The sequence below is a fragment of the Tyto alba genome, unplaced genomic scaffold (genome assembly GCF_018691265.1).
Source record: "Tyto alba isolate M040663 unplaced genomic scaffold, T.alba_DEE_v4.0 Super-Scaffold_1000006, whole genome shotgun sequence".
Lineage (NCBI taxonomy): Eukaryota > Metazoa > Chordata > Aves > Strigiformes > Tytonidae > Tyto > Tyto alba.
Window position 1 is genome coordinate 3,627,705 of NW_024881272.1, and position 14,837 is coordinate 3,642,541.

The window sequence follows — 14,837 nt, forward strand, 5'->3', positions numbered from 1 at the left end:
TCCAAGTTCAGCTGTGCATTTTACAACTGTTTGCTGCCCACTTCACAACTCCTTCGTACGATGAATACCTGAGAACATCATGTTAGCGCACCACAGATTTAAAAACCAGGCATGTTCCTTAAAGAGAGCCTGACAATTTCATGGGCAGAAGGACCTACTCTGGACAACTCAAAATACACATTCACACCTGAAGATTCATTTTGATAGCCCATAAAGCACTGCCTGCATCTCCTCTCTGCAAGGACTACTTTATATCAAGTAATCTTCTCTATTAAAATACTGATATAAAATCTCCTTTCAGAACAGGCATACACTAATACTTATTACCATCTCAAAACAAATTTGTGAACTCTTATTTTCCTTAATCTTGCCTTCAGGAACTCTGGAACTGAAGTTCCCAAAGCACCAGGGCTTTAGGTTTTGCACACTTTTCAGTGAGTCTTATCATCACTCATTTAGCAAATGGAGGTTACAGGGACCCCTGCTCCCCATACATCAATGCACAGAAAATGGGGGCCTTGGCTAAAATTGCATCTTACAGCGCACGCTGCCCAGGGAGAGCTGAAAACACTGTGGCACATCACATAAGATCAGCTAAGCAATCTGGTTTCACACTGCTTCCCTTAAAGTGGCCATCCTAGGAAAAAAACTCATTCAACCTGTGTCAGTAAATCTCTCTGATCTGAAGAAACATCTTACAGGTCAGAAACACTCTATTAAATTGCTGTAATTCATGGAAAGTTATCAGGCCACAAAAGAGTTGAACTTGAGTTTTGAAATATTTAAGCCTATATCTATGAGATTAGAGGCAGGAGTGAAAAATTAGAGTAACAGTCCAGAACAGTAATGTCTGTGCTGACATTTAAAGACCCACCTCTACTAAATTCAATTTCATTCCTGGATGATGAGCCAAGAACACTGGATTCCAGCACTGCCCAAGAGATGGCTTAATGCATGGAATGAAGGTAAATATTCCCCTGCTACCTACCTCAATAAATCTGAGAAAAATCTTACAATAGATGACTAAGGGTACACTCAGTAGTTATGCTCAAGTCAGACACTATAAAGTAGATCCCTCGTCCTACAAGTTACATGCAAGCCTAAAGACAATTAAAACAGAATTTGCTTATGCAGCCCTCGAGTCTCATATTTTATGAACTTTTTAGCACACAGTCTCTATAATTTTGATGTCTGCAATAATGAGTTATACGATCACTTTTCCCATTAGTAATTTGTGTGTCATCAGTTATTATTACTTTAAGCAATTAAATGTACCAAAAGAAAGATTAACACTCACTACCGTCTTTCATCAACCACTGCCTCCTGGAAAACACTGGGCCTAAGTTTCAGCCAGTCCATCGAAACCTTCACAGCTGGGAGAGGATAGGCAGCCCCAGAGTCCTCCTGGTAGTCATTTTGTAAAGGACACTTGCACAGAACTCCAAGAAAGGACACTAGAAACAGAGCAGGGGGGGGAAAAACAAACAAACAAACAAACCCAAACGATGCTTTTAAAAAGCTAGTTCTTTAGAACAAAGCAGCCCAAGTACTCAACCTTACACAATCCACCAGCGGTTCAGAACATCTTTTTTTCAATAGATTTTTCTACCACGAAGCAGAAACTTGGTGGTTTTTATCCTCTCTCTTCTTTGTAAGTGTCATGAGCAAACTATTTTGGTAAATTAACAAAATCCAGTGAGACAAGCCCATTAAATTAATAAACATTTTTGTATTAAAAATGATCAACTCATCTACTGGCATTTTATCCACTTTCCCAGGTCAGCAGGCACACAAATGCACCGCAGCTAGCTCTGCAGGCAGGCACCCAGCTCAGACCCCTTAGGGCACACGACCTGAGAAAGAGTAATCACACCACTGCGACCCAGGCTGGAATCTGGAGAAATTCAACTCATCAGAAATTTAGGTGTTTACGAACACAGCCAAGCTGATCATGGGCCGGATCAGGTTAAGCAAATCAGCATTATGCAACTAGAGTCTAAAATGTTCTGCGCGCCCACTTATCTCCTTGTTGATATTATCAAGAGCACAGAAGCAGTTGAGGTCCTAGTTCAGTCAGCTTCAACTTCAGTCCTGTTGAATCAGAACTAGCTCCATGCAAAGCAACTTGAGCTGCACTGCAGCCAACTGCGGAACAGCCCCTCTTGTGTGGTAGGTATTACCCACCACCAAATTGGATCCATCTTTGCACCCAAGCTAGAGAGCTCCTTCAGAACCAGGGAGAAGACGAAGAGTTCCGTAAGGCTTCAAATGGAGTAAATCCAGGGCATATAAATCCAGTGTTAGTCAGCACTGCTAGACATAAATGATCCTGTGCAACCATCTTCTCTCTTAACTTTCTCCCATAACATGTATTCTCATCTCTTACCTCACACAGCCATTAAGCTAGATATTGACAGCAAATTACCAACGGATTCCATATAAAAATGAGAGAAACAAAATCAACTAGATTTCATACTTACTGAAGAGAGCCAGTAACTGCGTCCAGCAGAGCTGCTCATCCTGGCTGTAGCTGTGCTGCTCTGTTTCATTGCTGAAGTCTCTCAGGTGATGTAGTTGAAACAGATTGATAACAGTAATATGTACTAGCTGCTGAGAATTGAAGGCCTTTTGGAATAACAACCTCTGCAACAAAGACACGTGGACAAAGGATGTATTTTTATATGGTAAAGCACACCCTTGGAAGGATTAGTAGTTGCTACTTCACTGCTTGACTAATGCTTCTGCCCTTAAGGCAACATTCATGCTAGATTTTATTTTCAGGTCAACCCTATTAGCACAGCACTGGGCTTCCCAGGATGACATGGGCAGACGCCCACTGTTAAGCCTGAGGTTTTTGCTCATACACCAACTCATACGCACAAAAAAAAAAAATCAACATCCCTTTGGATATTGTTCTCTTTCAGAGCAAGCGCAACTTTCCATTCAAGTGCCATGCAACTGCAAGAATTGCGGAGGCATGTATATCCACTGTATTTTTCAGTCTTTCGAAGAAACAACACGGAGAAGGTGACATTTAAAAACAAACACCCCAGGAAAATTTAACTACTGGTTGGTTATGTATTAAAGACTAATTCCACACCTGACTTCATGGGTCATGGAACGCCATGGCGGACTAAAATAGCACAAGCTATTTACAAATGCATTTCAGTAACTATGCTGTTAAAAGACTCCTTTCTCAGAACAGGGAAAGAACCTTTAATGCTTCTTTTGAAGCCTTGTGGAAAAAAAGGAGATATCTTAAACCACAACCAACTTATCTTCAGATGCAAAAGTCCGGGAGGCAAGTGAATTAACCAGCGTAAGCACCAGGAAAAGGTTTGTGCTCCATGTGCAACCTTGATTTTTAGTTAAGGACATGAAGCATTCCCATTCTACAGCTGACAACTCGAACTGGCAGAGCTGCCAGCAGCAGAATCGTGGGCCGGGCTGCACGCTTCTAGCCCTACGACTGTTATCCTCATTCAGAGGTAAAATCAGCCACATAGTTCAAGTGATTATCTACAATACAGCCAATTTCACAACCACATTCAACCCATTTAAGTCAGAGGAGTTGCTCTGTAGTAAAGTAAGCCTTATGTTGCATAATATAAACAAAAAAGTAATCTAAGCAACAAAGCAGGGCTCAATTAGCTCTCTTAACACCCTGGATCAGTTCAGAAAAATAAGACTGTTCCACATGCCTGAGCAATGCTCATAATTATTGATTATAAGCACTGTGGAAAAGGAGGACTTGTTCAACAGCCAACATCACACACAGAAAGAGACAATTATTTCATTTTGAAACAACATTAACTCCCAGCTTTCAAGCAGTTCACATTCAAAGCTCACACAATTCGCAGTAAGTTGTGGGGTTTGCTTTTTGTTTGTTTGTTTTATTTGAAGGAATATTTGGACCTAGCTTTAGCAGCCCAATTCAATGCAAAAATGCAAACAGAAACTGTAAGGAACATTCGTAATTCTTTATATTGCTAAGATCATCTCCTCCTTTCTTAATTTGGAAAAGCATCCACTATATTTGTTCTGTTGAATGTAATCATACTACTTGCTCATTATCCACAAAAAAAAAGCTGAACCAGAACAGTTTCCAAAAGGCACGTAACAGTTAATCTAATGTCCACTTTGAAATTGTACCACCTCGTATAAACACCTTACAAAATTCTCTTTGTTTCAGTCTTTGCTATATTGTCCAACTTAATGAGCTAGCTACATAATTGATAGGTACTCCTGGAATTTCCAGAGGAAACGTGTTCTGAACAGTTCTAGTCTACACACAAATTAAGGCTGTACTAGAACATTGTTTTTAAAAGCAAACCACTGACAGGAGAGGCAAGGAAGATTAAAAGCAGCCTTAATAACCAGGGGGAGTGAATGAATGCCATCCAAAACTGAAGCTCTCAAAATTCTTCAGGCAACTGAGTTAAGACTTCCCAGAGGAATTCACAGGTATCCAAGAATCATCCTGGTTAAAGGGCAGAAAATCAACTATAGTGATAGATTTCTCCTGCATTTCCACCAATAATGCAGCACATGTCAAATGGGAAAAAAATCCTACTATTTGCAGAAGTCAACAGAACTATCCAGTGTTAGCTGCGATGCAAACCTTCCATAATTGGCTACTTGAGCTTCCTGTATTTTAGCATGTGAAAAAGTTATTACCGGACTGTAATTTCAGAACTCAGTTACTAAAAATACTCTCCTCAATACAGTAATTAATATGTTGTTAGAACTAACCTTGAACTGTTCTTCCAGCTTTTCTCGAAGAGGGCTCAGCTTCTCCAAGCTCTTACTCAGGTACACATGGCCATGGAATTTAATAAACGCCTTGATGAAGTCAGACACACTCCATCGCGTCTTCACCTCATCACGACTACATTGGAAACAGAAAGACCCAACTTCAGTCTTTGGAATTAAACACAGCCTCACATAACATTACCAACTTTTTCTGCGGAGTTCAAGACAGGAGGAATGTCCACACGAAGCTACTTTTCCATGTTGGTACAATATGCTCATTTCCTGCATTCACTATTCACAGTCAGAAGCATCCCAGACACAATCTATCTGCTGTTCCATACAGGTGTAAGGATGCTCTGACTGGACAGGGGTCGACAAACTATTTTTATTACCAAATATGCGTAACTTCTGGCAAAGGAGGTACATTTGGAAAAAGCTTCCTCCGTATTATCTGAGCAGAAATACATTGGGCTTAGTCTTACCTCTCCAGTGCTTTAGAAAGTGCTTTTTGTAGGTTAGTGGAGGCAGCTGGGAAAGGAAACTTCACAGCAATGCTTCTGCAGTAGTAGAAAATGGTGGTCAAGTGGTCTCCTTTGGAGGAAGCTAGGATAGCCAACTGATTATAAGGCTGACCTAAGGGAGAAAACAGACAAGGGGTCATGGAGTGAAGCATGCTAGATTTCAGTATAAGTATGTTCACTTGAAAAGGGAGCACAAAGTCCTAAATTCTTCAACAGACAAGGTTCAGATTCATCTGCTGACCCTTTTACTCCAGTCGTATTATCAGTACCACTCAAATGAAAAAGCTTCCAAATTTGTGGTGCAGTTTGGGGGGGGGGGGTGGTTTGCCTTTTTTTTTGTGGGGGAGGGGTGTTGGAGTATTTTTTAAATATGGCATAAGATTTTTGTCTAAATAAGAAGATACTGTCAAAACCAAGCTTTCAGCACCAACATGTATCTATTTGGATAAAATCTAGCCCAGTTTTACCTCATGAGGCACATCTAACTGTTGACAGTTGTTCATATTTTTTGCCTATAAATTTCTATAGTTAGAATATGGAGAATTTTTCAGTTAAAATATAACTGGATTAAAAAAACTGAACTACTGGTTTCAGCAGCCTGGCTCAAAAAAGATTTATCCTTCTCTCACCTTCCCTACACTTTGGACCACTGTAAGCCAATAGCTAAAAAGCTAGATCTCTAAACTAAAGGAGCTCTTAACTTGCACGAGCAACTTGAAAAATCCAACTTTAGCTACTAAACTTCACAAACTGGCATGTGAACAAACAATAAAATAAAAACCCAGATGCTGGTAGGCAAGTTTTCATTAATTGTGCTTTATAATGTATGAATGTAACACAGTATTATGTAGCAGTAATGAAGCCTTGGAGTGAAGCTGTGTATTACCTCCTTTATTTTTAAATCTTCACAAAAAGGAAACAAGTGATACATCAGGCAAACAGCTATTATCTAAATGATTTACCAACAGTGTCAGGCTTTGTCGCATGATTGCTTAGGGTATTTGGGGAGGGAGGCTGATAAAAAATCCCAGGTTTCCACCTGCCACACAAGAAAAGCAATACCCCAAATCTTCCTTTGGAATTATGAACCTTAAAGGTATCCCTGACTCACCATTAGAAGGGACAAGCTGAGCCTGCATGTCTGTAGTAAGACTCTGCCTGGCTGGTCTGATTCCTATAGCGAGCTAAGAAAACAACAACAAAAAAAGTTGAGACAAAAAAAAAATAAATCCAACTCTCCCGCACACATTAATACAACCCAATTTAACAGAAGAGCATTTTACTATTATTTTAAAAATAAGCATCAGAACAACATACAATCACTAGAATCATAGGTTTGGTTTGGAAGGGACCTTAAAGACCATCTAGACCCACCCCCTGCCCCAGGGCAGGGCCCCCTTCCCCCAGCCCAGGGGGCTCCCAGCCCCGTCCAACCTGGCCTTGAACCCTTCCAGGGAGGGGGCAGCCACAGCTGCTCTGGGCACCCTGGGCCAGCGCCTCACCCCCCGCACAGGGAACAATTTCTGCCTTAGATCTCACCTAAATCTGCCCTCTGCCAGTTTAAAACCATTACCCCTCGTCCCATCCCCACCCCCTGACCCAGAGTCCCTCCCCACCTATCCTGTCCCCCCTTTAAGCCCTGAGAGGCCGCTCGAAGGGCTCCCCAGAGCCTTCTCTTCTCCAGGCTGAACCCCCCCAACTCTCTCAGCCCAGCCCCCCAGGGGAGCTGCTCCAGCCCCCCCAGCATCTTCGTGGCCTCCTCTGGCCCCGCTCGAGCAGCTCCGTGTCCTTCTGCTGTTGGGGGCCCCCGAGCTGGCCCCAGCACTGCAGGGGGGGCTCCCCAGAGTGGAGCAGAGGGGGAGAATCCCCCTCCTTCGACCCACTGGCCACACTTTTCTTGATGCAGCCCAGGGTACAGTTTACATCAGGATACAATTACACCAAGTGGCATGAAGATTCAAAACATTGAATTTCAAGGTGGTTGGTTTTCCTTAGATTCTATTGTCACGGCTTATCAGTTCTTATGTAGAAAGATGTTGTGCCAACAGCATCACATCCAGAGAGCTACAAACATTTTTCATGCTACTTTGCACAATCAGCAACTAAATCTCCTTTTAGGTTATTACAAAAGCAATTGCAGATTCATGAGAAAAGAGAACTTTCTACAACACATAGTTTTACTCTAATCAACAAAGAAATAAATCTGTTGAACATAACGTGAAAAAGAAACCTCGTTTATGAAAGGCTGGATTTCTAACTGTTGCCTCTGTCTGGAAGATTTAAAAGTAATGTTCTGAAATCGAGAAGTACGCTAGCCTGCTGCAACAAGCTTTTGTAATAGCTACTGGTTTCAACATTTCACTATGCCTACCAGCTATAACATGATTAGCATGCTAGAAGACAGATTCTAGCAAATCACTAGAAAGCTAGTGATTAACTGTCTCCATGTGTTAATGTGTAACGCGCATTAGAAAAACGTCTAACAGCATTGCTTTCCTGACCCTTCCCCCTGCAGCAACCACCAAACATACAATCAGCTACTAGCTACTAATTTGGAGCACACGTGGTCCAGCAGTTGCCCATGGTATGCACAGATCCCGCTTTGTGAGGGCTGAACACAGGTAGAAACTCAATGTCCCACCTCTTTTTCCTTCCAAAACTCACCAATATCTCCAAGGTGGACAAGGCAGTGCTGGCAGATGTAAGAGCAGGAGCTAGATTGCGGCTTCACTATGGCGCTGGTGTGCGTCTGTTTATTGCTAATGATTCCCAGCTGGGAAGACTTTACACGACATGGCAAGTCTACATTAAAAACTGTGCACAATTCCTGTAATAACTAGAAAAACAGGTCTAGTTTAGTAGCAGCTAGAGACAGCAATCAGAAAAGCATTGAAACAACAGACAACACTCATAGAGCACCACTCGGAGGTATGGATTAGCTAAACGTATTTGAAGTGAACAAGACTAGGTTACTGAAAGTGAGACTTTAAATTACATTTTCCACACAGAAGTCACTTGAGCTCCATGCTGCATTATTCTGCCCAGAACCATGAAGAGAAGTTTTACTTCTCTTCCTATAGAAAGAGCTGTGCATCCCAAAATAGAAAGCAACTCAGTTCCCATGATACTTAAATTACCAAGCATGCAGTGGAGATTGACTATCAGAGGTCTACAAAGTCTTCTTGGCAGTTCTTTTGTTTGTTTATTTGTTTTTTTCCCCCCCTCCCCTGCTGTTTTTCAAGTAGGACACTCAAGAGGAACACAGTCTTTTTTTTACTTGATGAAGTGACACCATTCTCCTTTCGGAGAAAATTCAGAGAAATTCAGAAAAAGAAATGCCACTCATCCTCCAAAGAAGCTTCTTCCAACATAAGAAACAGCACTGCCCTGACTTAAACTTTAGAGAGAAGCCAGAATAGGCAACGCAAGGCAGTAGTGGTTAACAGTTCAGTGGCTAAGTTGTCAGCAAATATTTATGCTAAGCTAACAGTGAGACTCTTTCAAAGAACAAGGCATCAGCTACTTGATCAAATATCTCAGAAGCCGATTGAAGGAAAACCTGAACTTTAATTAGTGCTTTTGAAGTTTGTCCTAATGGACTGGAGCAAATACTCTGGAAAGTAACAGTAACCACATAGCAGTGAAAAGTGTTTGTTCTACTCTGTTACAGGGTTAAAAATGCAAACAAGAATTGACAGACTTCCTCCCAGCTGGGAACATAATTGGTCTCCAAAAAAGCCAGACCTGCAGCAGCGTTCCACTTCCAGATAAAGGCATATCTATGGAAAGCCCAGGGCTGAGAGAGATGCACACTCTGTCAATGGTTAAACGTGCAATGCGGCACTTTTGCTTGCTGTGGAAAAAGGGTTGTGTTACACCTCCCTCCCCCTCTGCTCTGTCTTTTATACAGTAAATAGAAATCCCCAAACGAGAGGAATTTCACAGATGAAAGCTGGATAAAAGAGGGCAACCTGACATCTTCCCACATGCTGAATTAGGAGAATTCATGCTCTCTTTCAAAGATGTCATTTACACAGGCCTCGCAGTTGGAGAGTAGGTATCTTGCCCAAGCAAAATCTTTAGACTAAAAATGGGACGATTAACATCACAGCAAACAGAGAAAGATGATCCAGTCTGTGGTGTCATATACAAAAAGAGCAAAATTCCCTGATACACTGCAGGGAAAAACAAGGCTTTTGCAATACAAATGGCAGAGATGGTAGAAAACCCTTGGCAACCATGCCACAGCCTGTCAAACTGCCTGCTTCAAATAAGCAGCTTTCCGAAAAACAATGCCGAAGAGAAAAGAAGAAAAAAGATAATCACACAGATTCTGGAGAAAAAGCCCGAGGTTGCCTTGCAGATGTTCAAAATCAAACTAGGAATTGATACAGTAAGAATGACCTACTGTGAGTGTTGTAACCTGAAGACTGTGCAAACTACCCACGACAGAAAGTCTAGTGAGACCACTACTTGAGACATTCAGCAGTGACAACGTTGCTGAAGCATACACCAAAAGAGGAATAAAAAATAAAAGCCAGTTATCTTTATTAAGGCCATTATCACACACCGACTTTTATTATTCTCCATAATCTACAAGCTGAAATCTAACATTGGAAAGAGAGTATGGACAAAAAAATGGCAGTAAGGAATAAATTCCTGAATAGGAATCACACCCCTTTTACAATTCACTGAAAACCTCCCAAAGGTACTTAGCTCAAAAGCACTCAACAACAGCGTTTTGCATAAGGGGAAGAAAAGTTCCTATAACTGAAGTTTGCAAGTCTAAATAATCGTTGAGAAAAATATAGAATTAAGACTTAAGATGTGCTTGTAAGGCTGGGAGTCTTGATCAAAAACCAGCAAGACATTATACGTTGTAAATGCTGCATAATACTCTTGGGGCCAACCACCCTACTTAAATGCACAACTGTGGCGGGCACTATGTTAGGTATTATTCAGAAAAAAGCTGTATTCAAATATGTATGTAGTATGCACATAGACAGCTCTTGGAAAACATTAACTCAGCTGCTCACCCTCAGCATTAGGAGCTATAAGGAAGGGACACAACAAAGCACAAACATTAAGGCATCACACCAGTCCTCAGTGCATCTGCATTTTGGAATTCCGCACCTGTTTTCTCGAATAATTGGAGCCAAGAACAAAACTGATTATATCTCTGCTTATCCTTAACTATACACGGGAAGTCTCACAGTTTTTCAAAATGAAAAGGAATTATGACAAAGGCCCACAAATTCATACATAGTAATGAGAAGGTGAATGGGAATTTTTAGAGAAATGGCAGGAAAAAAAAGAACTAAGAGCACAATGAAATCATCACTTCACATGTTTGTTGGGCTTGGAGGGTTTTTTGTGTCAGTGCTAGTCTTAGATGTTACAATTAAAGTACAGAATTCTCCACCACAGATCACTGCCGAGACCAGAGTACATGGCCTCAAGAGAGACTGGAGAGTCAATGAAGGCCAGCTCTCCTAACAGCTACATGGTTCACGTACAAACCAGCTCAAGGCAGCAACAAATGTACAGCCAGAAAGCGGCATACTAGAGCAAGGAAGTATCATTTTACATTTTCCTGCTGCTTAATGCTCGCTCTGGAGCAGTCACAGCAGACTGACTGTAAGAGACAAAATAGGGTGCTAAACGGACCTTTGATCATCCCCAAAGCGGTGGGTTTTAGGCTTTAAAGCAGATTCTATTGGAAGGGAACTTGAACTGTTGCCATGTTTTTATGGAGCACCAAAACAACTACCAGATTCACAGAAGCTTCAGATCAACTCAAGGCTGTGGCTGATCTAAAGAAAGCACATCACCAGCTTTATAGACATGTTCTGCTGACAGCACTGGTGTTAGCAAGGTATAGCTTGGTCCAGGATGGCAACAGTTTCTTACACTAAGCGAAAAGAACATATTTTACCCACCTAAAACTGATCCTCCCACCCTTCCTCAAAGAGATTACATGCTGGTATGATACTGGAGTTCATCTCTCATGAGCAGTTGCTGGAGCAGCACAGGAGGTCTGACGGATGAAACTTTGCAAAGGACCCACACCGAAGCAGCGTAAGGCTGAAGCACACTTGCTTCCAGAGTATGCAAATATACCACAGCCAACATATTTTTTGCTACTTACCTGTGTGTAGAAGCCACTAGCTGCCTCTAAGAACAGAGAAAGGTTCGCCTGAACTTCGCTCCGATTTGGATTTGCTCTGTTTTTCGCCTGACCCTGTAGCGTCGTGATCTGATTTTTAAAGGCATGATTCCAACTGAAAATAAAAGAAGCGTTTTCCTTTTTACTTTGGAAGTGTCTTATGCAGATGGCATAAGCAACAGGAAAGAACTGTTTAATCGCATAGCATCAGACATGGAAACGAAAGAACATTCAAATTCAGGCAACATTCAGATGAGAAATCACATTAATTATGGAAGAACTACCTTCCTCACCTCTCAACTAGGGTAGAAATCCTGACACTATATAGCTATCACTGTAACAACATTAATATTTGCTTGTAATTGTTTTAGGTATCATAGCAGTCTTCTGAAAATACGATGTGGGGTATAGAAATTTCAGTTAAAAAAAAAAAAAATCATTCAGCATCTGCAGGCATGGACAGGGCAACTCAGCCAGCCTACTCATCTTGCTTCCCTTAGAGTGCTGGAAAAATCACATGCTTCTCTTAATTAAACCTGTTACAAGCCATGTCTGCATCCTAAATATCAGGGAATGGACTCAGGGTATGGAGAAAACCTGGTAGGATCTTCCCTTGATACTGAGGTGCTCATGGCACATTAAGAGAGTTCTCTCTTGATATTCCTCCCTCTGCCCAGTCGTACCTCAGAGGGCTTAAAGTGAGGGTCCTTGGCAGCTACTCGACTCCTGTTAGACCTCGCTCAAAGCTCCATGGTGACTACATCAGGCAAACTTCCTCCTTTCTGGAAACTCCAGTCTATATCCCCTCCATGGCAGCCCAGAAGACTGATGTTTCTTTCCTCTCTCCCATCTGGCTCACTAAAACCCACTCCTGCACGACATGGCACGGCTGCTGCTAACTGCCAGAGGTAAAATACTATCCTACTGAATGCTCTTCATCGGCTCTGCAGTGCACCCTCATGTCTCACCCACAGCACAGCTCATTTTAAAGGAAATAGGACAACCGTTTCATAGAATACAATTGCTTTTCTGGAATTCTCAGGGTTTCCTGCCCATCAGCCCAAATTACACACACACATATATATACACACACACATACATAATATATACAAATTTATTGAGGCACTTACAGGTCCTGCTCCACTTTTTTATCTAAAGCATATTCCAAATCGGTTACTAGCATTTTCTGATATAAGTCCTGTAGAGCCTGTCTGGACGTCCAGACTTCTGCTGGACCCAGCTTCGAATCTGAGCAACAAAAAGAAAAAACAAAGACACAACAGTTTTTGTAATCCTCAAACTTACAGAGTTATTCCAACTGATTTTTCAATCATCCTACCAAAGGAAAGAACATAGCACAGTAAGATATCCAATGCCAAACGCCGGCTTTTATCACAGATTCATCAGAACAGTGAAATACAAGAACTACAGAGGGACCGGGGATTAACTGATCACTGATTAACTGATCAGCCTCCTACAACACCCAAACTAGACGTGAGCAAAGTCAGCAGCTGGCAAGTTTTTTTAAAAAATAAAAAAAAAAAAAACAAACACAAAACGGACAGAAGGAGGCGAATTCTCCATAAGTCATTAAGCTGCAGAACTTCTTGCCACTGGGTGAATTTAGAAAAATTTCCGGAGTAGCCTGAAAAAATTAGCAGAAAAGAAATCCATCAAGGGCTGTTAAATAGGACAGTCCCTGGAGCCAACATTGTTGGTGTTTAGGAGAACACTGCGGGCAAGTACTTCTGCACACTACCCAATTTCTAACTCCTTGGTAGCCATCTGCTTTCCGCTGCTGAAGGTGAAGGCAAACCCTGCTCCCTGCTATCTCGAGTTACAGAGTCCAATTTCCCATGCCTTGTAAAATCACCTGAGCTGGGGCCGTGGGAGCACAAGGGCTGGGCCTCACGCCAGGGAGGCCGTTCTGCTGATGGTGTAGCCGCTCCTGCGGGGTCAGGAGGATCCAGGCAGTTATCATGTTCCCGCAGGGGGCTCCACCAGCCTGCTGGGTGTACTACACCAAGGTGGTGAGCAAGGCTGAGCGTGGCTTCGCTACGCAAGCTGCACGTACTGCGTGGCTGATACATCAGTATAAACTATTTCCATTATTCCATAAACACATACGGCTTAAAACACAGCTTGTAGCATTCTACAGCATCCTACGGGCTGCACTTTTTTAACACACGTGGTAGCGTTCAGGTAACGTTTCCACCACCCCGGTTTCTCAAAACCATCCAGATCCTGGCTAATCCCAAGCACAGCAATTCCTGTGGTAGTTGGGATGGGAGCCTCTGGCAGAGAAGTAGGGGCAGGACCTCCATCTCCAAATGCTTTAAAACACCCAAAGTCAACTTTAAAAATACATGTATTTTTAGACACAGTTGTTAAAATGCTATTTATTTATATACAGAGGACATGCCTTTAACATAACATCACACGCTTTCCAGATACTCTTAGGAACAATAGGAATAAGGAACACAAAAGGAAAAACAAAATAGTAATCAAGTATTAGCAGCTAGATCAACTGTATAACAAAAGCAATTACCTGTCATGTCAGCCTTCAGGACTTCTGCCTGCCTGTAAGAAAGCAATAATACAATAAATTAGAAACAGATTGATCAAAATAATTGAATTATGCTAAAGCACATTCATGCAACAGTGAGTAGAGAAAGCGGGGCCAGCTCCACAGAGGCTGCTTACAACCTACACTGCTGTAGTTGACCCCGTGGAATACAGATTTGAGCCACTGTTGTTTAACAGTATGATTTTTTTCTCGTTCATACCAGAACAAAAGTCAGCTATTCACTTTCCCCTGCTTAGTTTAAGTCTCTTTCCGAAAAATAGAAAGTAGAAAAACCCTTACACTGCATTTTAAGCTTTACCTGGCAACAATGCCCTACCAATATTAGTGATACCTGATTACTTGTAACTGAGAATTTGATAGTAAATTGATAGTAACTCTAAATTGTCACATATGAGATGCAGTAGCCACCACAGAGAAGCAAACTCCAACCAGTGTGGGTCAGCACACTGCTACAGCTCTCAGGCCCCTCTGTGCTACAGTAGCTTTCATTAAAGAGAGGCAATAAAAAGCTTATGGCTTCCCCAGTCACACCTCTTCCTTGCACTGCCTCCCCAAGGTCATGGTTTGATCAGATTTTCAAGAAACAAGAACATATAGAAAGAATGGCAACTACAGGTGATCAACTACTACTCCTTTGCTGAACATCCTCTGCAAATCCCTACTCACAGCTGGTAGAGGCTGGCAAACAGTTTCTCAAATAGAGGGGCACCAGGACAGGGTCCGCATTAAATAAATATTTATGAAAGTTTATCAACTGGCTGGATGGAGAAGGCATTCGAGATGCTAAGGTTAAGCACTGTGTCAGCAGTAC

At 41.9% G+C, this 14,837-nt stretch overlaps 1 protein-coding gene across 1 annotated transcript in view; it reads right to left on the bottom strand.

The window, feature by feature from the left end:
* SMG7 (SMG7 nonsense mediated mRNA decay factor) overlaps nucleotides 1-14,837 on the bottom strand; it is a 56,239-nt gene that overhangs the window by 20,228 nt on the left and 21,174 nt on the right. Inside the window, 10 exon segments of the mRNA XM_042786393.1 lie at nucleotides 1,298-1,454; nucleotides 2,481-2,643; nucleotides 4,753-4,888; nucleotides 5,235-5,385; nucleotides 6,385-6,406; nucleotides 6,408-6,457; nucleotides 7,938-8,109; nucleotides 11,422-11,554; nucleotides 12,570-12,687; nucleotides 13,988-14,019. Of these exon segments, the coding sequence (XP_042642327.1) occupies nucleotides 1,298-1,454; nucleotides 2,481-2,643; nucleotides 4,753-4,888; nucleotides 5,235-5,385; nucleotides 6,385-6,406; nucleotides 6,408-6,457; nucleotides 7,938-8,109; nucleotides 11,422-11,554; nucleotides 12,570-12,687; nucleotides 13,988-14,019 (1,134 nt within the window).